Source organism: Telopea speciosissima, chromosome 7, assembly GCF_018873765.1.
Source record: "Telopea speciosissima isolate NSW1024214 ecotype Mountain lineage chromosome 7, Tspe_v1, whole genome shotgun sequence".
Classification (NCBI taxonomy): domain Eukaryota; kingdom Viridiplantae; phylum Streptophyta; class Magnoliopsida; order Proteales; family Proteaceae; genus Telopea; species Telopea speciosissima.
Genome location: NC_057922.1, coordinates 22,587,417 through 22,613,647, shown reverse-complemented (window position 1 = coordinate 22,613,647; position 26,231 = coordinate 22,587,417). Strand labels below are relative to the sequence as shown.

The 26,231-nt window shown below is 38.6% G+C and overlaps 1 protein-coding gene across 1 annotated transcript in view; it reads left to right on the top strand.

Annotated features, from left to right (window-relative positions):
- Nucleotides 1–26,231, top strand: part of LOC122669162 (protein BLISTER-like) — a 47,541-nt gene that overhangs the window by 5,901 nt on the left and 15,409 nt on the right. Inside the window, exons 2-6 of the mRNA XM_043865845.1 lie at nucleotides 8,365–8,896; nucleotides 9,225–9,967; nucleotides 10,594–10,713; nucleotides 12,826–12,891; nucleotides 21,314–21,424. Of these exons, the coding sequence (XP_043721780.1) occupies nucleotides 8,365–8,896; nucleotides 9,225–9,967; nucleotides 10,594–10,713; nucleotides 12,826–12,891; nucleotides 21,314–21,424 (1,572 nt within the window). The remainder of the gene's footprint in view (nucleotides 1–8,364; nucleotides 8,897–9,224; nucleotides 9,968–10,593; nucleotides 10,714–12,825; nucleotides 12,892–21,313; nucleotides 21,425–26,231) is intronic.

The window sequence follows — 26,231 nt, the reverse complement described above, 5'->3', positions numbered from 1 at the left end:
GTTTTGGTCATGCTCCTGCTTCAATATGAATGCCATTCTAGTAATGCATCGGCATTAAGCATATCTACCGTGCTTGTTGTGGGACTGGCCAAAGACTGATGACCTTTGCAAGTTTGCCACCTCAGAAGGATGGGAGTCTGATTGACGGATTCTGGATTCAAATGAGGGGGTCTCTTAATGGTAGCATAGTTCAAAAATTCGCTGAAATCTCGAATATCTCGAGCTTATCGAGACGAGATGACATACGAGATACAAAACATGCACAATTTTGAATTACTCGACCAAAATTTTGAATATTTCGAGAATCTTGACCTCCTCAATACTCATAGAGTCATAGTATAATACTATTTGTACTTGGGTGTCTATTTAATATGCATTGTTCACTGTACTTGGGTATCTATTTAATATGCATTGTTCACTGTACTTTGTAGTTTTTACTTTAAGTCTTTAACTATTTCTTAAATAATTATTCAATATTATGTGTCTTCATCCATTATTGCATAATTTACTTGCCAATTATGTCTCATATCATTCCAACAATGTGTAGAATAGGCAATATTTCATTAAGGGTTTGGCCTTTATTGCCAACCAAGGGTGCCAATCCAGCGATGGCTCCCACCACTGTGGAGTCTGGGGAGGGTCATAATGTACACAGCCTTACCCTTGCATTCACAAAGAGACTGTTTCCAGACTCAAACCCGTGACCACTTGGCCACAATGGAGCAACCTTTACCGTTGCACCAAGGCCCGCCCTCTTAACCAAGGGTGCAAGTCCAAAACACCAAATTGAGTGTTTTTTTTTCAATTTGAAGATTTAAATATGTTTATTAAGCCTAAAACAAGCTTCTCTTAAAGTTTCGGAGCCAACTATGGCCATTTACCCACCGAAGCTTCATTCCAAAAAAAAGGTACTGTCTCACTGAGATCTCGACCTGGTCAAGAAGAGTTTTCGAACTATGTGATGGTGATGGGCACATTTATCAGGCTTTTGAAGATAATGGTCAAAAGCTAGTCATCTTCTAGATGCTTCCAGGTGTGCAATTGTAGAAAGTAACTAAAACCAGTTCATGAATTCAACAAAAGTAATGATCAGCTAGGAATGAGGGACTAGGAGATGCAAATATGGTAGAAGAGATCAATGAGTAAAGGATGCTGAGCTGTTTGTGGCCAATATAAGTGAACGCAATTATCAATATGAGGTGAGCCAAAAATTGGAGTGTGTTCTTGGGGGATGGCATGCAATTGATTTCTTGATGCAGGTTCTTTATGAAACCAAGGAAATTGGAATTTATAAAGAATTTGGGATGGTGGGATGGGGTTGAGTATATAGGTGGATGGTTTGTTGGTGAGTTGCAATGATAGCATTTCAGTATAAGTATTGTAACTCATGGAGATGAAGTTTTAAATGAAACTCATGAAAATGGTAGCATAAGCACCATTATGCACCTGAGGACGTTACATAAGTGAAAATAACCATCTACACCATCTGATGGTCATTGGATAGTGAAATGTCCTGGTTCACATGCTTCTGAAACAACAGGGTTCATTGTGCACGTTAATAGGGGGTCATTGTTGTAATCATCCAGGAATACTTCTCTTGAAACAAAATACTCATTATAAAGCAATACATTTTCCCTTGGTTGTTTCACCCTTATTTTTGCCCATAATCTTTTTTTGTTGAAGGGTTTTACAGAAGTCATAGAAAATAAAAGATAGCTATCAAGGTTAGTTAGCTCTGTAAAGTTCGCGAATGTCCATGTGCCGGAACTAGTGGATATGGGTGGCTCATATTATAGCATTTCATTGCTTAAGTTTCAGCCAAATGTTAAATATATTAGGAGTCTAAGCATGGTTCAAATTTTGACAAAATAACGGAAGCCAAGAACTTCCATCATGTAATAATAGAGGTTAGTGGCATGTGTGTGACTTTGCATGGATTAAAGTTGACATCAAGTATTGGTTGGAATAGAGTTGAATGGTGAGACAAGATCCATTATCCATGTGATCAAGCCCTCCTTAGTTGGGATAAGGCTTAATTGAGTAGAGTTGAGTGGCATGTGTGTAGTTTTTTTTATTAGTTTTGGATGCAGTTTGAACCCATGCTTTTTGGGCTAAACCTTTTTGGTAAAGAAATGGGTCGACTTCCCTTCCTAAATGGGCATGCTCCATGTCTTACCAATTGTCTACTGTGTGTCAACTTGTAAACTTAAAAAGTTCTAATGTAGCTCTAGATAGGTAAAGGTCCTACTAGAGGCCAATTATCCAGGATCCAATGACAAAGGACCAAAGGGGCTGCAGGTTCTGCAGTTCCAATAGAGCAGAAAAGGAGTTTTAGGTCAAATTCTAGGGTTAAGATGAAGGGGATATGAGAATGTGATAAACAGTAAAGCTGGGCAGGTGTTTAGGATGATATTGAAGTAGGTTTAAATGAAAATTAGAATTCCAGAAAATTTAGGGTTAGGGTTTCGGGTTTTGGAAATAGGAAAGTAGGTGAAACTAGGGTTTAGGGTGGGAATTTTGGGATGCACTTTGGATTGAGTGTAGGGGACAGTGGAAGGGAGGTTCGAACCAATTTTGGGCTGGTTTTGATGGTTAGGTTAGGCTGTGGAAATTTTAGGGTTTGTGGAGCTTTAATGGAGAAGAGGGAATTAGGGTTTGAATGACAATTTTGGGTAGCAGCCTGGGATCGAGTGGAGGGGATGCTAAGGGGAAACTGTGGTCCAAATCTGATGAGATTCTGATGAGGGGTTAATGCTGGACAGGGTTAAGGGTGATTAGGGTTTATGAAATTCAAACAAAAACAAAGGGGAATCGATTGGGGGGAGAAGTAGAGGGTTAGGAACAGAATTGTGTCTCAAACTTACAGTAGAATCCACTGGCAGCAAGCTTGGACAGCAGAGAAGGATAGAACCACCTTCAATCTGAAGGATCCTTCCGGCCGTCACGGCGCAAGGAGTCGTAGGAGATCCAGCTACCCTTTCCACCTTGATAGAACCACAAGGATGCAATACTCCAATGAGCAGCAGCAGCAACAATGGTGGCAGCACAAAATCCTATTTTTTTTAATTCATAAACTGTGGGGGAGCCTCCCATGAAATTTAATTTTATAATAGAAGGCCAATTGCCGAATCCTAATACAAACCAAATCCCTCCTTCATAAATTGTGGAAGGGTATGACTAAAGCTAATTAAAATAACTTAAAACAATAAAAAGACTTAATTGTCCCTAACAACTTAAAATAAAAGACTTAGGCAGAAAATAATTAAGTATTGGGCTAATGCCGTATGCAACCTATGTACCCCTATTTTAGGCCCATTAAAGTGGCCTATTACATAGAGAACCCATGGGATCAAAGGCCCTATATATATATATAGCCCAACCCTTAATGTAGCTTTGGATAGGAGAGGATCCTACTAGAGGCCAAGCAACAGGATCAAAAGGGGGCTGCTGGTTCGAATGGGCAGAATTAGAATATTAGGTCAAATTCTAGGGTTAGGGTAGGGTAATGAGAGTGTAGTTTATATGATAAAACTAGGCAGGTTTTAGAGAGTTTAATAAGCTAGGTTTGATTAGGTTTAGATAAGGATTTGAAATTTCAGAAATTAGGGTTAGGGTTTCGGGTTTTGGGAAATAGGAAAATAGTCAAAACTAGGGTTTAAGAGGGAAGTTTGAGGCAGGGTTTTGGATCGAGTATAGGGGACAATGGGAGGGAGGTTCGACCAGAGTTTGGGCTGATTCTGATGGTTAGATGAGGCTGTGGGGATTTTAGGGTTTGTGGAGCTTTAATGGAGAAGAGGGAAATTTGCAGGTTTGTTGAGAGGGCTGGGGTTTTTGATTCTATGGTCTGATGGGGCTCTAATAGGGATCGAGTGGGGGTCCTAATGAGAGGAACTGATGGTCCAAATATGGCAGCAGGCTGATGGTCAGATTGGGAGATGGGAGATAAGGGGTTGGAGTGTTGCCCAAACAATGATATGGAGTTGCAGGTTTAATGGCTGAATGATGATGGATCGATGGGGGGATTTAATGGGAGGGTCTGAGATGGCTTTTATTGAAGGATAACTGAGAATTAATATAGGACAGATGTGAGAAAAATAAAATAAAACAAAGGGGATCGATGGGGGTTGGGATTGGAGGGATAGAAGAAGAAACTTGAAGTTGTAGCAAGTCTTCAATGGAGGCAGCAGCTCTGTGATAGAAGGATAGAACCACCTTCCAGCTGTAGAGGATCCTTCCAGCTGTCACGGCGTAAGGAGTCGATCGGATTCCACCAATCCCTTTCCACCTTGATAGAACCACGAGGATGTACACTCACAAGGAGCAAATGAGCAACAACAATGGCAGCCAACAAGCAAACCACGATTTTTTTAATTCATAAACTGTGGGGGAGCCTTCCACGATTTAATCTTTTATAATAAGTCCATAGGCCAAAACTTATTACAAGTTAAACACTTCCTTCATAAATCGTGGAAGGGTGTAGCTAAACTTAAAATAACTTAAAAACTGAAAGTAAAAGACCTAATTGTCCCTACTAACTTAAATTAAAAGATACCTAACTAAATCACTTAAATTGAACCAATTGAATGTAACCAATTTGAACTGATTCAGTTAAAAATCAGAAAAATAAACTAAGAATAGAAAATAATAAAAGTGCAAACCTACTCTATGGCTCCCAACCTAAGCCCTAATTTCAGGACTGTTTCTTCTTCCTTCGGGTGTGGCCACTTGGTGCTGCATCAACCCTAGGCTTATTTCTAAAGAAATCAGCCCATTTCGATGATGAACCTGCATCAAGATCACCAACCTTGGCGAACGTCATCAGGATCCAATTCTACTGAAATTTATACAGATGGTAAAAATATAGCTGATGCAGTAGCATTATTGTGTCTAGACCGACATGACCCAATTTGGAAACCCAGACCAAGATGAACCAGAACCAAGCCAGGCGTTTGGTCTAACAAGGATTGGTAAGGAGTTTATTTGTTTCTTATGGTTATAAATGTAATTTGCATTTTTATTTTGTTTTAGGGAAGTAGATACATAGGAGATTTGACTTCCCTAGTCTGAGTTGTTTCAACTTTCAAGTTTCTAGTTGGAGTCAATATCATTTTAGTAGAGTTTATTATTACACTTACAGTTGTAATCAATACTTTCAGAGTCGAGTATTGAAATTGAGAAATTTTCTCATGGGTTTGAGTTGTTCATGTGTGGTACTCTCTGGAGTTTGTTGGCAGCTGCTTCCCCCTTCCTCTGATCCCTCTCACAAGTCAGCTGCTTCCACCTTCCTCTGATCCCTCTCACAAGTCAGGTGTGATTCCTTAATCTCTCTTCCTTCTATTTTTTTCAGTTCTTATTCCTCTTCCTCCTTGCATCTTCTCTTCCTTCTTACCTTTTCTAACGCTACCACTGGTTCAACTAGAGAGAGCTCAATCTCTCTCAGACCATCTCCTTTCGGCCTCAAATCCATGGTAAGTATTGCTGCTCTAGGGCGATCTAAACCTTAGATTCTCAGGCCCTAATACCACCCCTGCTGCAAGAAACAAACCTGCAACCGATGCTGATTTAATTCTTACTGCCAGATTCAGTTCCAGGTAGTGTATTTTGATTTCCAGATTTCTGATTCGATTGATCATTGGTTGGGCTTTAGAGAGCTTTAGATTAGCTATCAATCCTAATACCTCAAGTTGATTGGGTTTGTATTGACTGATTTTTTTCAATCTGAATCAACCCCTGTTCTGGTTCTATTGTGATGTTCTAATGTTGAAGGCGATACGATTTTTTTTTATTTACATATAAGACCCTTAAGGCCTTAATTGATGTTGTTAACAAAGTTTCCCTTCCTTTCATAAATTGCTTGAAGTTAGTACCAGCCACTCTGAAATCTCAAGATTGACCTTTCCTTTTGAAATTAATTACCATACTGCACCTGGGTCTGTTTGCTCCTTCCTAAAGGATTCTGAACATTTCAGAATTACTATTACATTCTTATACTTGGATTCTTGTATTTTGGGTGGGCCCGTAGTGACCCAAATTAGGGTTTTGAAACACGGGGTTGCATTAATAGCACATATATTTTTTACCCAAATTGTGGTGGTGTTGTCCCATATCTATCTGGTGGAACTGTGGTATTTGTGTATGTAATTTTCTCGCTAAAAATAGTTGAAAAGATTTTAGATATATCAAAGAAAGCAGGGTTTAAAGTATGGTATCGGAAGGCCTCGATACAATACGGTATAGATATGAGATACAGAAAAAAATTGTATCAGTGATGTGTCGACCATATACGACCTGATACGGTCAATACGTGGTTGATAGTTAATACTCTCGATACGTCCCCGCAAAACTGAAACTGGACTGAACCAAGGTTTGAGGTCTTGGTATCTTGGCTGGTTTCGGTCAGTCAAAAAATCGAGTTGTCTTGATAACTCTGTGAGATCTTGGCCGAATTGGTGCAATATCAAATTTCGGCCTTTGGTTTCGGTGGCCATGTGACATAATTAGGTCATGAAACTTGCAGGACAGCCTATTTTAGGCCCTATAAACATGGTGGAACCCTAGTTTTTTAAAAAATCGCACCCAAAATGGTAGTTTGACTTAGGACCGTCGGTTGTTAGTGTACACTGTGTATATATACTGATACATAGTTAGCAAGGCGACCATGGCTGTTTAAAGGTTCCAAATTCAAGGCGGCACCATCAAGGCGGCAAGGCGCCCAAGGAGCCTAGACGCCTAGGCGACGCCTTGATAACTATGTACTGATATGACCAGTTCCACACAATCTTTAGTATTAGAACACATAATTCAAGTAAAACAGCTTAAATAAGCAATAGAAATGAAACTTCTATAATTCAATTAAAACCCTTGATTTTTTAAAATCCAAATTCAAGTAAAACCCTAGTTTTTAAAAAATCCAGTTGTTCCAAGCTTGGTTGTGTTAGATTTGGCCAAAAAATTAGCATGGGGGGGGGGGGGGGTTGTGCATTCACAGTCGAAAACCCACTGAGACAGACGAGACTTGTCGAATTGAGGCTTTTATATCAAGTGGATGTTAATAGTTTCGACTGATACCAGATTTCAGTCATCAAAATCTCAGTGAGATGCTGACATTTCGACCGAAACCTTGTTGATTTCCAACTCGCCTGTGGTTACGACTCGGTAACACAAAAAAAAAAAGAGATAAAAACCGAGATCTCACGAGATCTCAATGAGACTTCAATCCATGGACTGAACTGACCCATTCCCGTGAATAGAGGCGGAGGAAGAAGAAGAATGAAGAAAGGAGGAGGAGAAGAAGAAGAAGGCAGAGGAGGAAAGGGCAGGGGAGAAGAGGCCCTCGCTGCCGGAGCAGCGAAAGGCCACAGCTGCCGCAACCAGAGGAGTAAGGGGCAGGGGAGAATGGTGGTGGATTGTGTACCACTTGGCCAAAGGCAAAACAAAAGCAGAGGAGGATGGGGTTGAATTTTTGTCTTTATATAATGTTCTTTTTCTCTCTTGTTTTTTTTTCCTTGTCAATATGGATGATCCCCTAGAAACAGCCTCTCCATGAAAGCAGGGGTAAGCTGCGTACATTATGAACCCCCCAGACCCTGCAGTGGCGGGAATCTTGTGCACTGGGTACGCCCAACATGAATGACCCTGTGCATGACAATGTACATAAGCTCTGTACACACTCCAATCAAATAGTCAGAAAATGCATCAGTTTGGTACAACAAAAAAATAAACAAAATAAAAACATAATATGGGTTCTAATTCATCTGCCACGTGGTGGATATCATAGTTGTCAAGACGTCGGCTTTCTCTCGTCTTGATTTCTGGTGTCGTCTTGGTTTTTTACCCCCTTGGTCGCCTTGGTTCGCCTAGGCACCTTGACAACTATGGTGGATATTGGGTCCGACCGTCCGACCACCTAATGTTCTATGGTTGGACCTAATTACTGTTTATTTAAGGTGTATTATGTTTTAAAAAACATTTTGCGTGTATCCCATGGATATCTATACGTATGCTAAGTATTCCATGTGTATCTTATGTCTCTCTGATACTATACGATACGTTTTTTTTCTTTTCATAACCCTCTGGATACGATACCTGATACTGATACTTAACACCTTGAAAAAGAGAGAAGATATGATGAACTATAAGGCATGCATTTCCTTTATTTTTTTGTTTTAAAACTCTATTATTGATGAGAATGAAGAAGTTTTGTATACCTCTGTTTCACATTGGTTGGGTCTTGGCTCAACCTCTTGCTTGAGTTGATGTACATTACAAGTCATGGTTTTGGGTGGTTCCAATTCTGATTTTCTCCTGCTTGGCATTAGCTGGAAGTTATTTGTTTCTTAAACTTTGTCTGGTTAAACTTTGCAGCTGGAGGAGTTTCGCAAGAAAAAGGCAGAAGGGCGTGCTAAGAAGCCTGCACCTACTGGGCAACAACAATCGAATGATCTTGGTCAAAATGATAAACAGCCACTAGAAAGTGAACGTCTAAGACTTATAGATTCAGATGGTGCTGTCACATCCGAAAGAGATAGTGTTTTTGGCACTGAACTGTCTGGGTTCATCACAGCAAGTGATACCCAAGCTGATCTTGGTTCATCTAATGGGACACATGATGAGCCTTCTGTTTCAGCCAATAATTATGATGCATTTTCTGCTCATAGAATTCAGGAGCCTGGAAAAGATCAGGGTACTAAACACTATGATGGTTCAGGTCTTCCTGGATCAATATATGGTTATTATGATCAGCACAAGGAAGAGAAGAGTGAGCTGGATGCTTATTCTGGAAATCAAGGAGGACTAGCCTATGGATTTACTATGGAGCCATCTGGTGCTCTTCATCAGGGAAATGATAACCAAGATATCAATAGGAACACTCATCAATCTAGTTATTATTCCATAGGTGAAGCTCAGACAAAAGAAAATGAAACATTCTCAATGGAATTTATAATAAAAGATTCCAGTATAACACAACCTGGGAAGTCAGTTAGAGTTCCTGCAAAAAGTGACATTGTGGGTTTTGCCAGCAAATTAGGCGGTGGAAATTTGTAGGAACTCTTAATTGACTTCCCAGGTTGTGTATCATGGAGTTTTGATTAAGCATTTGACTCATGTTCTAATTTTCTGCACCCTGCATATTTGTTTTTTGTTTTTTGTTTTCTTTCTATTTTCTTTATCAATGTATGAAAAAATATAAAAAATTTACTCTCTGCTTTGGGGTTGCATTTTAGATTCCATACATTCAACGATCAACTCAATAGAGTCGGCTGCTGAAGTTAAACAATCCATGAATGATAATGTGGATTTTAACAATCCTTTGAATTTAAGAATGGGAGAGGCAATGGTTAGCAGCTTTAATGGTCATCGTGGGGACAATGCCCCGTGGCAATCAGAGTCTCTTTCTACAAATTATGGTTTAGATACCAGAAGTTCTTCCAATCATGTTTCACCTTATTCAGCCTTACCTGAAGCTGGCAACTTTAATGGTCATCGTGTGGACAATGCACTGTGGCAATCAGAGTCTCTTTCTACAGATTATCGTTTAGATACCAGAAGTTCTTCCAATCATGTTTCACTTTATTCAGCCTTACCTGAAGCTGGCAGTTGGCGCTCTCGTCCATCTTTCCTTGACTCTCTTAATGTGCCCCGAGTCTCTTCTGTTTCTCACTTTCCAATCCCTGAATCAGGAAAAGCTGTGCCAGTTATGTCTAAAAGTTCGAAAGTTCACAGTGTGGATGGTCTGCCATCATTTACTTCTCACCAGCAATTTACAGGATCTGAAACCTTGGGACCTATTGCTAAGTCAGGAACTCAAAATTTCAATGGGGGATGTGAAGTACATGCAATGAATTATCTATTTCCTATCAGTAACGAGGGGGAATCAATAAGGCAGAATGCGGAGGAAAATAGCATTATGAAGAAGCTTGAGTTCCCTTCATTGAAGCACAATGAAGACTTCACAGCTTTAGAGCAGGTCCAAATCTTCCTTCTCCCTCCTTGTTAACCTTATATTCTATATATAATTTGTTAGAATATACCTCATTGTTAGAATCCTAGTTAAGTTTTGGAATTGTTGAACACAGTGCCTGTTATGTCCATCTTCTTGATACTCGAGTTGTGTAAAGAATCCTACCAGATAATGCTTTCTTAACCAATTCTTATGCCACTCTCATATGATAGAGTAGGTTGTGATTTACATGGATGATATGTGGCTTTCCTGCCTCTTTGAATATTAGGAAAATGGTATATATATATACCACTTTGTTCCCTTTTTATGCAAAAAGTCTGCAATTTCTACGTCATATCAATTCTGCTTGCTTTAACGGTTTCTATGTCATGTCAGTTCTGCTTTTTTATGCCTGCGGCAAGCATGACTTGAGAGTCGAGAGTTGAGACGATATTTTCCCAAGAAAATAAAACGTTCTGTTATGTTCACTTTCCCAAGAAAATAAAATGTTCTGTTACATCTGTTGAACATAACTACATACTCATATCACTGCAAGAATCTATCTTTAATTAACCTTTTTTTTCACCACAGATTGGAGGGTAACAAATTTCTTTCCATGTAATGTTTCTTATGTCATTTCTCTTTTCTTGCAGCATATTGAAGATTTGACACAAGAAAAGTTCTCTTTGCAGCGAACGCTTGATGCTTCACGAACTTTAGCAGAGTCATTGGCCACTGAAAATTCATCTCTCACAGAAAGCTATAACCAGCAGGTAGATTTCTGAGTAGCCACAGCTGTTGACAATTCATCTCCCGCTTGTATCTAATATGAAATGAAATTATCCGAATTCGTTACAATGGTCGTCCATATGGAGATTACATGAAAAGATTTAACCTTTAATCCCAGACGAGAAGTTGGGTGCTATAATTACTTGCAGCCAAGATTCGCAATGAGACTGTTCCTCTATACCAACTCCTTAACCATTTGGCTAAAAGATTTCATAGGATTAACAGATCTAATACCAAGTCCTCCAAATCTTTAGGCTTACAAACATATTTCTACTTCTCCTGTGGGAATTTTGTTCTTCTATGTTTTGCATCTATTCCATTCCAAAGAAAAATTCTGGTGATCTTTTCCATCCTTTTAGAACTGCTGCTGAAACCTGAAAAATAGACATTAAATAAATTGAAGTGCTACTCAATTTGCTTTGTAACCAAACAGTCAATCTTCTTTCCATTATTTCAATAATTGGGCTCCGGATGGATGTGCACCAAGAGGTACTCCAAGATGTACAAAATGGATTTTATCAACATAATAAATAGAATGCCCCTAGAGGGCGGCCCTCGGCGCAATGGTAAGGTTGCTCCATTGCGACTTAGTGGTCGCGGGTTCGAGTCAGGAAACAGCCTCTCCACGAAGCGGGGGTAAGGTTGTGTACATTATGACCCTCCACAAACCGTGCTGTGGCAGGAGCCTCATGAACTGGGTATGTCCTTTTTAATAAATAGAATGCCTCTGCCTTTATGAGATCCTGGTCTATAAACCAATTCCAATTAAAGTTCTTTTCTGTAAATTAACTCTTAGACCTGTAACTGCCTCAAATTCATAAAGTTGATCTCAGATGGAGGAGTTACTATTGCATCGACTAAAGTTCCCTCCCCCCCTCCCTCTTCTTTTGATGAAAATGAAGTTTTTTTGGCAGAGAAAAATAGTTTACAAAGCAGGGAGCCGAAAGCTCCAATGCAACAGAAGGAGAACAAAATTTATAAGACGTAAATACACCAACGAGACATCCTCACAGAGGAATGGAATCGCCGGCTGTCCGCTACATAGATTTGGTTGCACCACCTATGTCATTTGCTGACCTATGCCTCCATTGGAATGAAGTGTTCACATGCTAAGGCTATGTGTCATATATGCTTAACAAGATGGGGGAGCCTCCAAGACCAATCCAATTGACACTGCACCCATCCAGTAACCATCTTCCTTCACTGAATACCCTTTCACTATGGTCCTGTTCATGCTGGCAGAGAGGACCATAACCAAATGCTGGTTTACCTGAAGAGTAGTTGAAGCTAGATGAGAAAGAAAACTAAAAGAGCAATAGAAAGGAAAACTGATCCTATAAGATGACTCCACTGTAGTTTAACCAGTTTCTGTCAGAGCTTCCCATAAGGTGCTGGGCCTTTTGGCTTACCGCTTACCATGGCATCTACTGAAGCTAGACGTGTCGGCTGACCAGGGCATCAACTGAAGCAAGATTTTCATCCTGGTGGCTTAGAGATTAGCCTCCCTGATGTAGTTTGATTAGCTAATTGCAAGTGTCTCCACATAGTCCACAGAACTTCTTGATGAGGATGGAAAGAATCTTCCCCCACCATGTCTTCTAACTGCTGAGGAAGAATGATGATCTCAGACAATGATGATTTTTCCATCTGAGTGACCTTGCATTAGTTATCTGGGATTGGATTGGCTGCAAGGAAGCGTTTGGGCTTGGTATAAGAGAGTGGTAAAATTAATGGGTTACCAGGTACAGTCAACTGCAGAAATGAAAGTGACAGAAGATGGTGCCTGTCTGGTCTCCTTTTCTGATTTATTTATTTTGATGGTTAGTTGTTGAGGTTCATGACTTGTCTTCAACATGATTTGGAGCATTATACCTTGTATTCTTCTTCTTAAATTGTTTTTTACTCTTTATATCTTGCCTATTTAATGAACCCATATCCTCCTTAGATCTGCTTTCTTCCTCTCCTAAATTAATTTGGCTATGGTGCATCTCATGGATGCAGAAATCTTGATTTGAATAATGATATGTGCGTTTAATTTGATTGGTCTTTTCTAAATACTTTTATTTTGTTTTGTTTTTTTTTTTATTTTAAATTAGGGAGCAGTTGTCAACCAACTAAAATCTGATATGGAAAGTTTACAGGAAGAAATCAGGACTCAGCTGGTTAGTATTATAACAACCTTCCGACCCGTGCAGTAGAAGACACTGCGTATTGTATTTAATATTTCATTATATTGAGGATCTGAATTTTCTTCTCATGCAATTTGTTCTTTGTATGTCTCCCTACCCTCCTTCGTTATTGCAGATTATGGCAGGTGTTTGGTTGGGTTGTACATTAGAATCTGAAACTTTAAGTTAAATATAATCTGTACTGTACATGCGGGATGGATGAATTGCCACTATTATCTCATCCCTTTCCTTTTATTGGTGTTTTAAGTTAGGTCTACAAGTTAGCATTCCAGGTAAAGTAAGAACTATACAAATATTTTTTTTTGGGGTAAATGGGAATTATACAATCAATGCCTTTGGAGAAGGGTCTTTTCTATTTGTATAAACTTAATTAATTATGCCCGTGTCAAATTAGGCAGTGCTAATTGATAAATGTTGTGAAATTTTGTAGGTAGGATTTTCACTTTATAGTTTGTACTTTTTTTTTTTGTTTCTAAATGTTTCTGATATGGAACTGGTTTTATTCTTATTAGATTATTTTTATTATCTATGACCTTTTGGTTTTTGAATTATTAACTCTGTAATGTGTTTTTTTTTTGGTGGTGGGGAGGGACAATTGTCCCTCCTAAAGTTATGTACCATATAATGGTGTACCACTAGGGTGTGTGATGCAGGCAAAGGCTGCAAATCAGCTCGATTGGGCTTAATTAGACTCAATTCTATTTCCCCAATGGGTTACAAGGTTTAAAAACTCGTTTCGTTTCGGTATTTCGGTCTCCGAAATTTCGAAATGTTGTATTTTTCTGCATGGTTTCAGTAGGTCATTTTGGTGGGTTTTAGGCTAAGTTAAGACCTGAAACTTCATCGAAACTTATTTTAGGCTATATAAACACATGAAAATGTTCAAATTGCAAAAATAGTCACCCAAAGTGGTGTTTTGGATTTGCACCATTGATTGGCAGTATACGGTCGAATCCTAATGTATTACTAAGTTGATTACTCATACACATTGTTTAAGACTTTAAGTACTAGAGGAATAAATTAATAATTAATAAGCAATTTGAACAAGTAAATTCACTTGGAAACATAAAATCAATGACTCATAACTTAAGTCCTAAAATTAAGTACAATGAGTCACTAACAAGATGATGTCAATATCCCAAATTCCCAATACAAGTCAAGTAGTCATCAAGCGACTCAAATGTCTACAAATATTCTAATAATAATTACTCCGCCATCCAGGATCGACCCCACTCATAGTCCGATGGAGCCGGCATGCATTGTTCTCCGATTGTAGGACATATGAATACCACGTCATAGTCTGGGAGAAGAAATGAGTGTAGTTATCCACAGTTGCCATGTAAATTGCATCATCAACATGCTGAAGGTAACCATTGTTGGAATTATTAGCAAGGGAAGTACTGGTCTCTCTTCCCCAACTCTAGTAGTACCACTCGTTGCTAAGTGGGCCGGGGGGGTTGGGGGCAGGGCCCTACCCATGAGCAGACCCGTATTCAATCCTGTGTTCTCCAAGTGCTTCCGGTGTAGATGTGGTGAAGATTCAAAGAACAAACCAAAAATCAGCAAAAATGAGTGAAAAATGAAGCAAAAGGACCAAAAACTCGAAAAAATGCAGTCTTGTCACGAGACATGGTATATTTATAATGTGACTTTGTAACATCTTGCCGATATTTCGGCGAGATGTTACAAAACCTCGAAATATCTTGAAATGACCGAAATATCGGTCAAAATATTGCATTTTTTGGTATCAAACTTGCATTTCGTTTCGAGCAGGTCGAGATACTCGAAATTCTCGAGATCTCGACCAAAAGATAACGAGTTTTTGTACTATGACGGGTTATATGGGTCATTGTCTAACTATTCTTGGGGTTTCTATAGTTCTATAAGCCCACATTATGGGTAGTTACTAGTCAGTCCTGTACAAGATTTTAGTCCTAGTTTCTATTTGGTTAAATCTCCAGAAGTCGGAAGTTAGTATTTAATGTCAGTCCAAGTAGTTTGTACTTTGTAGGAGTTTCTATTTTTTTGTCCAAGTCTTAGAGTTGAGGAAAGGAAAGTGTAGAATTTAGTCTATGCTCAAAAATAGAAGGTTAGTGATGTAGTTCAAAAGAACAAGAAGGCCAGCAGTAAAACAGGTCATCAAACTGGACCAAGAATTGGTTAATGCGCTTAATTTGAGTGCCCAATAGGTTGAATGGGCTATGGGCTTTATATGTTTGGGTTTACTATTGTAAGGAACCAATTTTATAAGCACAAATATTAGGGATTTAAGTCTTATAAGGGATTAAGTAGTTAGTTTCTATTTTGTAATGCTTTAGAATAGCTTCAATTTTGAAGAGAGACTTAAGTTGTAAGTGATTCTCCCTACCATACATAGGGGTTTCCTATTTTTGCTTATTTCAATAAAGTTATAAATAAAGAATAGGGTATTATACCCACTACCGTTGATTTGAGAAATAATTTAGCCTTGAGCTTGTGAGTTCTGTGACAGAGGGAGCATGGTTTTGTGGGATTCAAAACTGCTCTCCTGTGGGATGCAGTAGGGAAACCTTGGTGGGATGTCAAGGTTGGAGTTGGTGAGAGACCTAACATATCGTTCCTTCTTTCTTCCCTTTTTCTTCTTCATTCTCTTTTCTATTAGTTCCATCTTCTCAGGTCAGTTTTGCGTACTTTGATCCCTGTGCATACTAGGGCTGTTCTGTCCTGTTGAGGCTTCAACTATACAGATAATTACTTCTCAGTTCTGTCTTCTATCAGTTGCATATTCTGATATTTGGTTGCTAACTCTTCTACTCTATTTCACTTCCAGAATCAGGCCATAGATTTTAGCAATTACTTGCTAACCTGTCTATGCGATATTGCAACCTGTTGGTTGCAGGTTCAAAACTTGGAAACAGCCTCTCCTGCGAAGCAGGGGATAAGGCTGCATACATTTGCCCTCCCAGACCCTGCAGTAGCGGGAGCCTTGTGCACTAGGATGCTCTTTTATTTTTTTGGCTAACCTGTCTATGCATCTTGTCGTAACCTGAGGCTACTAGTTCTGCTGAGTTGTACTGCTGGTTACTATTTTATCAGTTTCTAATTGTGTCCTGCACTGCTTTCTATATCTGGTTACTTTTTGTTTTGCCTCTATTTCTATTTTCCATCAGTTTCTGTTTTCTGAACCTGATTTCTATTTTTAGTAACTGCTAAATCTGAGTAGTTACTATTTTGTGAAGTTTCTATTTTGATTTCAATTGTTATTCTACACATTAGTTATTGTTTTCCCTGTGGTTACTAATTCTAAAATCCAGTTTTTTGCAAGTTACTAATTTGGTAATCTCTTGATATACTCAAATCTGACTGTTGGATGGACACCAAATTTTGCTGAAACATTCATCACTTCTCCTAGGCCACTTGACCAGAATTCTGGCCACATCAGACTTGTATTTTTCTTTGTTTAATTGATTCTCAGTTGCTGCTTTTGGTTCATATACTCCCTGCGACTCTGGAGTTACATGAGGTTTTCTACCTAATCCTAGGTGATTAGAATACCCCATCAGTTAGGAAGTAGTTTAGTCTATCAATAAAATAAGCATTCATATCAGTTATGTAATGTGGAGTTGCAGGATAGCAGTATTGTTTGGTGTTTTGTGTGTGGAAATTCTAGGGTCACGGCCTGGTAGAGCGGAGCTCCTGCTTGCTGTTCTTTTAATTGGACTTGGATAATCCTTTTCTCTTTCATGTCTGCACAGAAAGTTCAGATCGGCACACTTCTCTTAGCTTCCTGCGATCCCCTGTTTTTGAGTTAACTTTCAATTTTCAATTTTTGTTTAAAACTCCCTCAATTCTTCTCAGTTTCACCCCTAACTTCTATTAATTTCTGTCATCCGTACTGTTTTCTGCCATTTGTCCCCGTCATTAGCTTCTGTTTCATATGCAACCAGAACCCCTACTCTGTTCTGGCCATGGCCATTTCCATGCCAACTGCACCCCTTGAACAGTGGTGGACGTGGATATCAGCTACATTTTGGGGTCTGGTTGTTCTGTTCCTAAGGGTAGTTTGACCAGAGTTTGAGCCCTATTTGAGCCTTGGTTGCTGAGTTATTAAGATATCCTAAATCTGTCTGTGTTAGGCTTCATGGGCATGTTAGGTCTGGCAGTTGAGGTTTCCCCCACTTCCCAAGATATTTGTTTAAGGAGGTGTATGATAAGATCACTATCCTACTCATCAACTCATGTGATGCTTATTACTTGATAAAATGAATTCTTTTCCAACTTCTTTAGGGAAAATAGCTGGGGCACACCGCCGGTGTACCTTAAGCTAGCGCCCACTCTCTCTCTCTCTCTCTCTCTCTCCCCCTTTGAAATGACCTCTCTGCCCCCTCTTGTATGATTCCCCATCCTGTGCTCCCATTGGTGTCGCCGTTAGCTTACCGCACACGGGCGGTGTGCATATCCCTCTCCCATTCTATAAATCATAGTTGTCAAGGCGTCGACTAGGCTCCGCCTTGGCATTCATGCATCTCATTATTGCAAGGTGCTGGTTTTATTGGTATCGAACCAGGTTTGACACTTATTTATGCCAAATATCATTTGAGTAAATGTTTTTATTTGTTCATTTACTTAAGATATTATTCAGAAGCAAATACCCCCTATTTGAATTTAATAAAATTGTTAAAAAATAAAATTCCAAAAGGATAAAAACTCAACCCCCCAGTTCAAGAACAATAACTGTATTTTCGGCGGTAGTTGAAATTTTCAACTTTCAAATGCTGGGTTTTTCTCAAATCTAAAAATTCTATAAATCTTATTATACCAAAGCATCACTAAAAACCAAAAGAGCGGTAAAATAATCTTTTGTTTTGATGTCTAAAATTTTATTTCATCCAGGGGCAATTTTAAACAGATTCACTCACACCAAGACCGGAACATAACTCCTTCTATATAAATCCAATTTAAGCAATCTTGGATTTGTTGGAAAGCTGGTTTTGTGCTCTACCTAATACAAAAAGTCTCATGTAAAAATAAAATCATTTGACCACAAACTTATTAGAGAACAAAAACATTTCTCTAAATTGAGAGCGGTTTAATTACTTAGATAAGATCATAATTTCCAAGAACAGTTTAAACCAAATGTGAGAGTAGGTATATCGGGCATGGTACAAAATTTCGCGAAATATCGCCAAAATTTTGGTATATTTCGTAGAAATACTGTATATTGAGCAGTATTTTTCGGTAAATTTTGTAGAAATACTTTTTGTATGGAGTATTGAACTATTGACTATTATGAAGTTTATGAGTTATGACTTATGCACTTATGACTTTATGAGTTTAAACTAAAGGCTACATTTGACTTTATTTTTGTTTCATTATTTTGTTTAAATTTCTTATTATGTCCTTTAGTACTTAAACAATATGTATTTAACTATTTTATACAACGGGTCCGAACATATACTGATCTATCAGGTGCAAACCCAAAACACCACTTTGAGTTCATTTTTTTGCAATATGAAGGCTTAAATGTGTTTATTTAGCTTAAATAAGGGTGTCCATGAAGTATCGGGCCTAGATATGGCCAAATACCCACCGAGATGGACTCAAATATTGCAGAAAAATGCAATATTTCGCAAAATTCGCCAAATTCGGATATCTCGGTAGGCCGAGATACCGATATATCGCGAGATATAGTACTATGATACCAGGACAATGATCATTTCCAAGAACAGTATAAACCAAATGTATGTTTTGATTGTATAAACTTCCAATAGCTTACTTCTTTAGTTTTGATGTATTCTAGTTCTATGTCGATTTTTGATGACTTGATGTGGTTTAATGTTGATTTTTGATGACTTGATGTGACTTAATCTTGATTTTTGATGACTTGATCTGCTTTTGTTGATTTTTGGTGATGTAAGGTATATATTGTAGCATACTAAATAATGTCAGAAAAGAGGGGAAATAAAAAATAACACTTGGATGCCTAGGCAACGTCTAAGCGGGCGCCTTGTCGCTTAAGCGCTTAGGCACCCTTCAACTGCCTTGTCCCTTGTCGCCTTGCCAACTATGCTTTAAATATAATGCTTAGCATGTGCAACCTCTCTTATGGGGTTCACTTTATCTTCTGACTCTCGTAATTTCAGATTTTGATGTTTGTAATTATATTATTGTAACATTGGCATCACATATCTACTTGGTATTGTCATTACTTATATACTGATTAATTAGTTTACATGTATTATTCTGTTTTTCTGTATTTCTGCATTCCCCCCCCCCCCCACTCCCACCCCTTGGTGGGAAACAGTCGTACTTTTATTTTGTTGTTTGACTGGCAATCACTAGCACCCAACAGATATGTTGAAGCATCTGCTAGCACATTGATGCAGATCACATGGGGATGTACTGGTGGTGGGTCAGATCGATAGAAGAAAAGAGGTGGGAAAAGAGAGGAGAGAGAGAATAAGAGAGGCAATAAGCCAATAACCTCACTATCAAATAAAACTAATCAATTCCATTCACTAATTTGTAGGCTATAGTGTATTCATTCCTAAAAAGTATAAAAGAAAAAAACGTAAATTGACAAGGAATTTTCCTATATGCATGCTAGAAAAATGAAACTTCCTATTGCGCTATAACTTTAATTAAGGAAGAAAAAAAAGGCTGGAATTAGGGATATTAGCCAATCCTATCTTAACAACTTAAAAAAATAATAAAATAAGAGAAAAATCTTCCTAAACCTATCACCATCGAGGTAAACTATTACTATAACACTTACAAACAAAAGACAAAAAAAAAAAAAACAAAAAAAAAAAAACCTATATATCTAGCCTACATTATTACAATACATCCAAGTAGTAAAGTACAAATCAAATGCCTAAAATTAAAGATATAACCACATCCAATGGTGGTGATCATTCTCCTGCATTATTCCCTTTCAGTTAAAAAAACACGTCCTCGAGTTTTGTAAAATGGGAGGATCTTCAATGCACGACCAACAACCATTCTCCTTGCCCCAATGAAACTAACGAACAGACCACGATCCAACGGTTCAAAATCAACGATAAGGAGTTTGTAGTTGAAGTTGCAATGTGAAAGCATAAATTTGACTGGTTCAATCAAAAGATCAACCAATGTATTTTCCTCCACGGGTGGTTCTTCATTAGTAACTGGGGCCACTTTGTCTTCCATCTTCGGTGGCTCGGCTTTTGCTCTTTCACCCATGCTCAATGACTTGCATCAGTTTGTCGAAGGAAGATTCCATACTATCGGATGTGACCAACAATTGGTTCTTGAATTCTTTGCATTGTCGTTGAGTCTCTTTGAGATTTGCTTCAACCTTTTGCAAGTTCTCTTGTATGGCTTGAAGTTGTTTGCGGATAGCAAACAAGAGGGTAGGAAAGGTAGGAACCATGACATCTCTGGCCAGGTTTGGCTATGATAGCATGGGGATCTGCTGGTGTGGGCCAGATTGATGAAGGAAAAGGAGGATGGAGAAGAGGGAGAGAGAGAACAAGAGAGGTAAGTACTTCACCGTCAAATAAAACTAATCAATTCCAGTCACTAATTTGTGGCTGTATTGTAGCCTTACAATTTTATATAAAAACTAATCATAATGGCTGTCGAAAAACCTGTCAACCAAGTTGATTCTTTCCTAAATAAAGTATAAAAGAGAAAAAAAATTGACCAGGAATCTCCTATACTCAAAAGCTTGAAAAGGGAAGTTTCCTATTGCACTATTACTCTAATTAAGGAATAAAAATGGGTCTGGAATTTAGGGGTGATATCCCATTTAATCTTAACAACGTTAAAATATATTAAATAAGAGAAATATATTACTAAAACCATCAGTATCGAGGTAAACTAATATTACTAGGACACTTAAAACAAAAGACTCAAAACTAATAAAAAAGCTGTATCTAGTCTACATTATTACAACACATTCAAGTTATGAAGTACAATTCAAAGGCCCAAATAAAAGATCAAACCACATCCAATGGTGGTGATCATGGTCCTGCATTACACTTTTACTTTTCATGTGTGTATGAATGAGAGAGAGCATTTTGATAGTCTCTATACCTTTATGGTTTCTTTCAACCAGGAGTGCAAACCAGATGAGTGCAGTATCACATTATTCTATCAACTACAGGGGAGAAAACCACTTAACTTTAACAACCACCAAAACTCATTCTTTCAAACATGTACTCTGTGGCTTGCTATTCTTTCATAATGGAAATTTTGAAAGAAAATAAATGCATTTTGTCCGGAGAAAGGTTGTGTATATTTCTTTCCCCTGACCGTTTTAATATTTCTTTAACTTTAAGAATATTTTAATTGTTTCTGAAGCTGTCTATTTGTTTATTGCATATTGAGTCTGATATTCCAATATTGTTATTTATGCATGCTTTGCTGGTGGCAGCTGGAACTGGAGTCTGTCAAAATGGATTATGCAAATGCACAACTAGAATGTAACGCAGCTGACGAGCGAGCCAAAATATTGGCCTCTGAGGTCATAGGTTTAGAAGAAAAGGTAGTTCTGTTTCCTTGCTAAATTTCTAGTCTACCTCCAGAAAAATGATATCTGTTTAAACTTCTTTTTTGGGGGGGGGGTTTAAATCTTGATATTTTATGAGAAATAATCTGCCTAAAAAAAGGAAGTGATGGTGAACTTGTTACTTCTATCTCTGTGAAGCATCTTTGTTTTTCTTGCAGTGTTTTTTCCCATGACCTTTTCTTTTTCACTAGGCTTTTTTGCTTCTGATGACATTTAGATGATGACATTTAGATTATTACCCAAAGTGTATTGAGTTCAATATTTTTTTTTGGCGCCAATCCCAAAGGGGAGGGGGGGGGGTGGAGGGACTTTAAACTTTTAGAGAACAGTTTTTGATAGTCAATTGACCAGTGTTCACTTGTGTTTCTTCTCGAAAAGTCTAACATCTAGGAAGCACGGGCCACCATGTTATACATAGATCAGAGATTTCCTCATCATCTGGATATTTATTCTTTTGTTTTTTGTTCAGTTGGATTTCATTCTTTTCCTTTGATGAATAAGATTTTTGTGCAGTATTGGTGAACTAAACAATACGGATGAAATGATTAGCAGTCCCAGTGAGTTGTCTGATTACAACAACAATAACAACAACAACATCCAAGCCTTATCCCAACTTAATGAGGTTGGCTACATGGATCCAATAAGATGCAGTAGATTAAAAATAAGGAAGTAAAAGGGGTGGGGAACAACATGGACACAACTAAAAGGGTGTTGATAGAATAACATTAAAGAAGTAAAAAGGGGGGGGGGGGGGGAGGACAAACGACATCGACATAAACTCTAGGGCATTGACCCGTCTTAGCTACTTACCACTTCTTAACTGCCCAACATATCTGCTCTAGGTCTCGAAGAGGTTTGAATACAAAAAACAGCATCACAACAACCAAGACCAACTAAATGGGGTCAACCGCATGGGTCTTTGATCTCCAATGAGCTCTATTTGAGGTCATACTAGGAGTAAGGCCTAAGCTAAGCATGGCTTTCTTCACCACTTCTCCTAATGTTATCTTAGGCCTGCCCCTAGTTCTTTTGGATCCTTCAATCATGATCATGTCGCTCCTCCGGAGTGGGGCCCCGGAAGGCCTCCGTTGAACATGGCCAAACCACCTCAAACGACTCTCTCTTAGTTTATCATGAATCGGAGCTACTCCTAACCCAACTCTATTATCATAATTCCTTACTTTATCCTGTCTAGTTTTCCCACTCATCCATCTCAACATCATCATCTCTGCAACACCAAGTTTATTCATATGACACTTCTTCACAGCCCAACATTCCGACCCTTACATCATAGCTGGTCTAATGACAGTTCTATAAAATTGTCCTTTAAGCTTTAAAGGGATATGCCGATCACAGAGTATTCCGGTCGCTCCTCTTCACTTCATCCACCCTATTTTAATCCTTTGGGCAACATCGTCATCTATGTCGCCTTTTATGTTTACGATTGATCCCAGATATCTAAAGTTGTCACTTTGCGGGATCTCCTTCTCCACAATATTCACCACTTCATTATCTGACCTAGAGCTAGTAAAGTTACACATCATGTATTCGGTCTTAGTTCTACTTATTTTCAGACCTTTTGATTCCAAGGTTGATCTCCATAGTTCCACTTTGGCGTTAATCCCTGCTTTAGTCTCATCTACCAAAACGATGTCATCGACAAAGATCATACACCATGGGACCTCCCCTTGTATGCTTCTGGTTAAGTCATCCATCATAAGCACAAATAAATAAGGGCTTAAGGCTGAATCTTGGTGTAGCCCAATTGAGATTGGGAATTCCAAGGTACTAAAACTCGGGTCTCAGTACCAACTCGGCCCTTGGAAAAACCGAGTCAAGTCGAGATCTTGCCAAGTTGGTGCATTTTTTTTTTTTACTCGAAGCCTCAACTCGGTGGGTTTTAGACCTAGTTTGGGTCTGAAACTTGGTATTCAGCCTATTTTTGGCCACTTAAACACAATGGCACTATCAGATTTTGTAAAAACAAAGTCCAAATATGAGTTTCAATTCGGACCGTAAGTTGGTAGGTGATGACGTACTAAAATACTCTACTCTACAAATAATTTAGTAATAGAAAGCAAGAAAACATTCAATTAATTGCTAAACAACTTAAATAAGAATTAGAAATGTTAAAGTGATACATCAAACTATTTAATAGTGTTACAACTATCATCACATAAAATGACTTTGAATCAAGTTTCAGTCCCCGCTAGTGTCACATAGTCTTCCCATGACATAGTGTTGCTGCAATGTTACATATAGTGCTCCACAACAAGCATATAAGAGTTCTGTCGAGTTAGGTAAGTAAATACATAGTAGATGGGTCATTTCCATGGGCCAATCCGAGATCTCAACCCGAGATCTTGTATTATTTTGTATCATGTCCCATCTCGTCTCGGTTTCTCAAAAAGCCGAGAAACTCGCCAAGATCTCGCGAGTTCTCGAACTATGGGGAATTCACTAATTCCCCCCCCCCCCCCGGCGTTGTTCTTATGCCAGTCACCACCTCATCATACATATCTTTAATTAAGTCTAGGTATTTACATGACACCCTTCGCTTCTCTTAAATATTCCTGATTAGCTCTCTAGGAACTGTCGTAGGCTTTTTCCAAATCTATAAAGACCAAATGAAGATCTTTCTTGCACTCTCTATATCTTTCCGTGGGTCTCCTTAGTAAGAAAATTGCCTCTATTGAAGATTTTCCTCGCATAAATCCGAATTGGTTTTCCGATATAGTAGTCTCCTTTCTCAAGTGGGCTTCAATAACCCTCTCCCATAACTTCATCGTTTGGCTCATTAACTTTATACCCCTATAGTTGTTACAATTCTGAATATCTCCTTTGTTTTTGTAAATTGGGACCACAAAGCTTCTCCTCCATTCATTTGGCATTTTCCTAGTGGTCATGACCTTGTTAAATAACTTGGTTTGCCAGGATAGATCACAAAGTCCTACATTCTTCCACACCCCAATTGGGATCTCGTCTGGGACTGGAACTTTGCCTACTTTCATCCTTATTGATTCTTTCACTTCGGGCATCCTAATTTTGCGTACATATCTACACGAAGAGGAATCCCTATGAATGATGCTTTCCACGACCTTGTCACTCATGGGGTTATCATTAAGGAGCCTGAAGAAGTACTCTTTCCATCTTTCTTCAATGTCCTCATCCTTTATAAGGACTCTACCATCCTCGCTTTTAATACATCGCACATGGTCTAAATGTCTAGTCATCCTTTCTCTCATTTTTACTATTTTAAAAATTGCTTTTCCCCATCTTTTGAATTTAGATTATTGTAGAGATCGTCATATTTCGTTGCTCTTGTTTTCCCCAGGATCTTCTTGGCTTCGTTTTTGGCAAATTTGTATCTTGATAGATCCTCTTCCTCTTTAGATCTTTGCCATAACTTAAAGCAAGCTTTCTTGGTCTTAATGGCTGTTTGGACTTCATTGTCCCACCACCACTCTAGGGGCATGCAGAATACCTTTTGTTTCCCCCAGCACCTCTTTAGCAACCTTTTTTATACAGCCTGCCGTCTTGTCCCACATTATGTTGGGCTCTCCCTCAAGGTCCCACTTTCCTTGTTTGATCACTTTATCCGAAAATAGAATCAAGAACTCTCCCTTTAATTTTCACCACTTAATCTTAGGACAAGAATGCTTATATACCCTGCGCTTTAGTGAAGTGAAGCACAAGTCCAGGACCACCATTCTATGTTGAGTGGTTAGGCTCTCCCCAGGGTTAACCTTACAATCTTTATAGAGCAGTCTATTGGTCTTTCTTGTTAAGAGGAAATCTATTTGGCTGGCATGATGCCCGCTTTTGTCGGTAACAAGGTGTTCCTCTCTCTTTTTGAAAAGGTGTTCACGATGGAAAGATCATAAGCTACTGCGAAGTCTAGAACTAATACTCCCTCTTCATTCCTTTTCCCCAAAACCGTAGCCTCCAAGGACACCTTCATATCCTCTATGATCTTTCCCAACATGCCCATTTAGATCACCTCCAATAATAACCTTTTCATCCTAACCAAAGCCTTGCACAAATCCATCCATGTGCTCTCATAATAGTAGCTTACTACTTTCATCCGATCCTACTTGGGGTGCGTAGGCACTAATAATAACAAATTGATAACTTCTTTCTCCAACAAAAGTTTGATCGCTATAATTCTATCTCCAACTCTTTTAACCTCCACCACATCATCCTTTAGCTCTTGGTCTGCCACTAAACCCACTCCACCTCTATTACTTTGGTCTCCCAAATACCATAACATAAAGTCATACAAGACCTTAGCTTTATTACCTTTCCACCTTGTCTCTTGAATACAGGTAATGTTAATTTGTCTTCTGCTCATAACATCAATCAATTCCATGCTCTTACCCATTAAAGATCCAATGTTCCAAGTTGCAAATTGAACCCTTCGCTTGTGGACTAGATTCAAGTCACACCCATGGCCATTGTGTGTAAACCTTTGTCACGAGACACTGAAAACGGGCGACGAAGCGGCACGTCGCATGTAGGGGATGTCCTAGAAGAAGAATGGTAATCCATGAAACAAAGATACTAAGAACTCAAGAAAAAGGATAACAAAAAAGAAGGGTCCATGTTAGATATGATTGGTATGGGACTTAATGAAGACTCAAGGGATAGGATCCATGCAATTAAGAGATTGGCTGAATAATTAATATATATATATATATATAGGGTGGGGTGAGAAATAATAAGTAATCACAAAGGTAAAGGCAAATCTAAAGCATCAACATCACATAGCAAAAGAAAGAAAAAC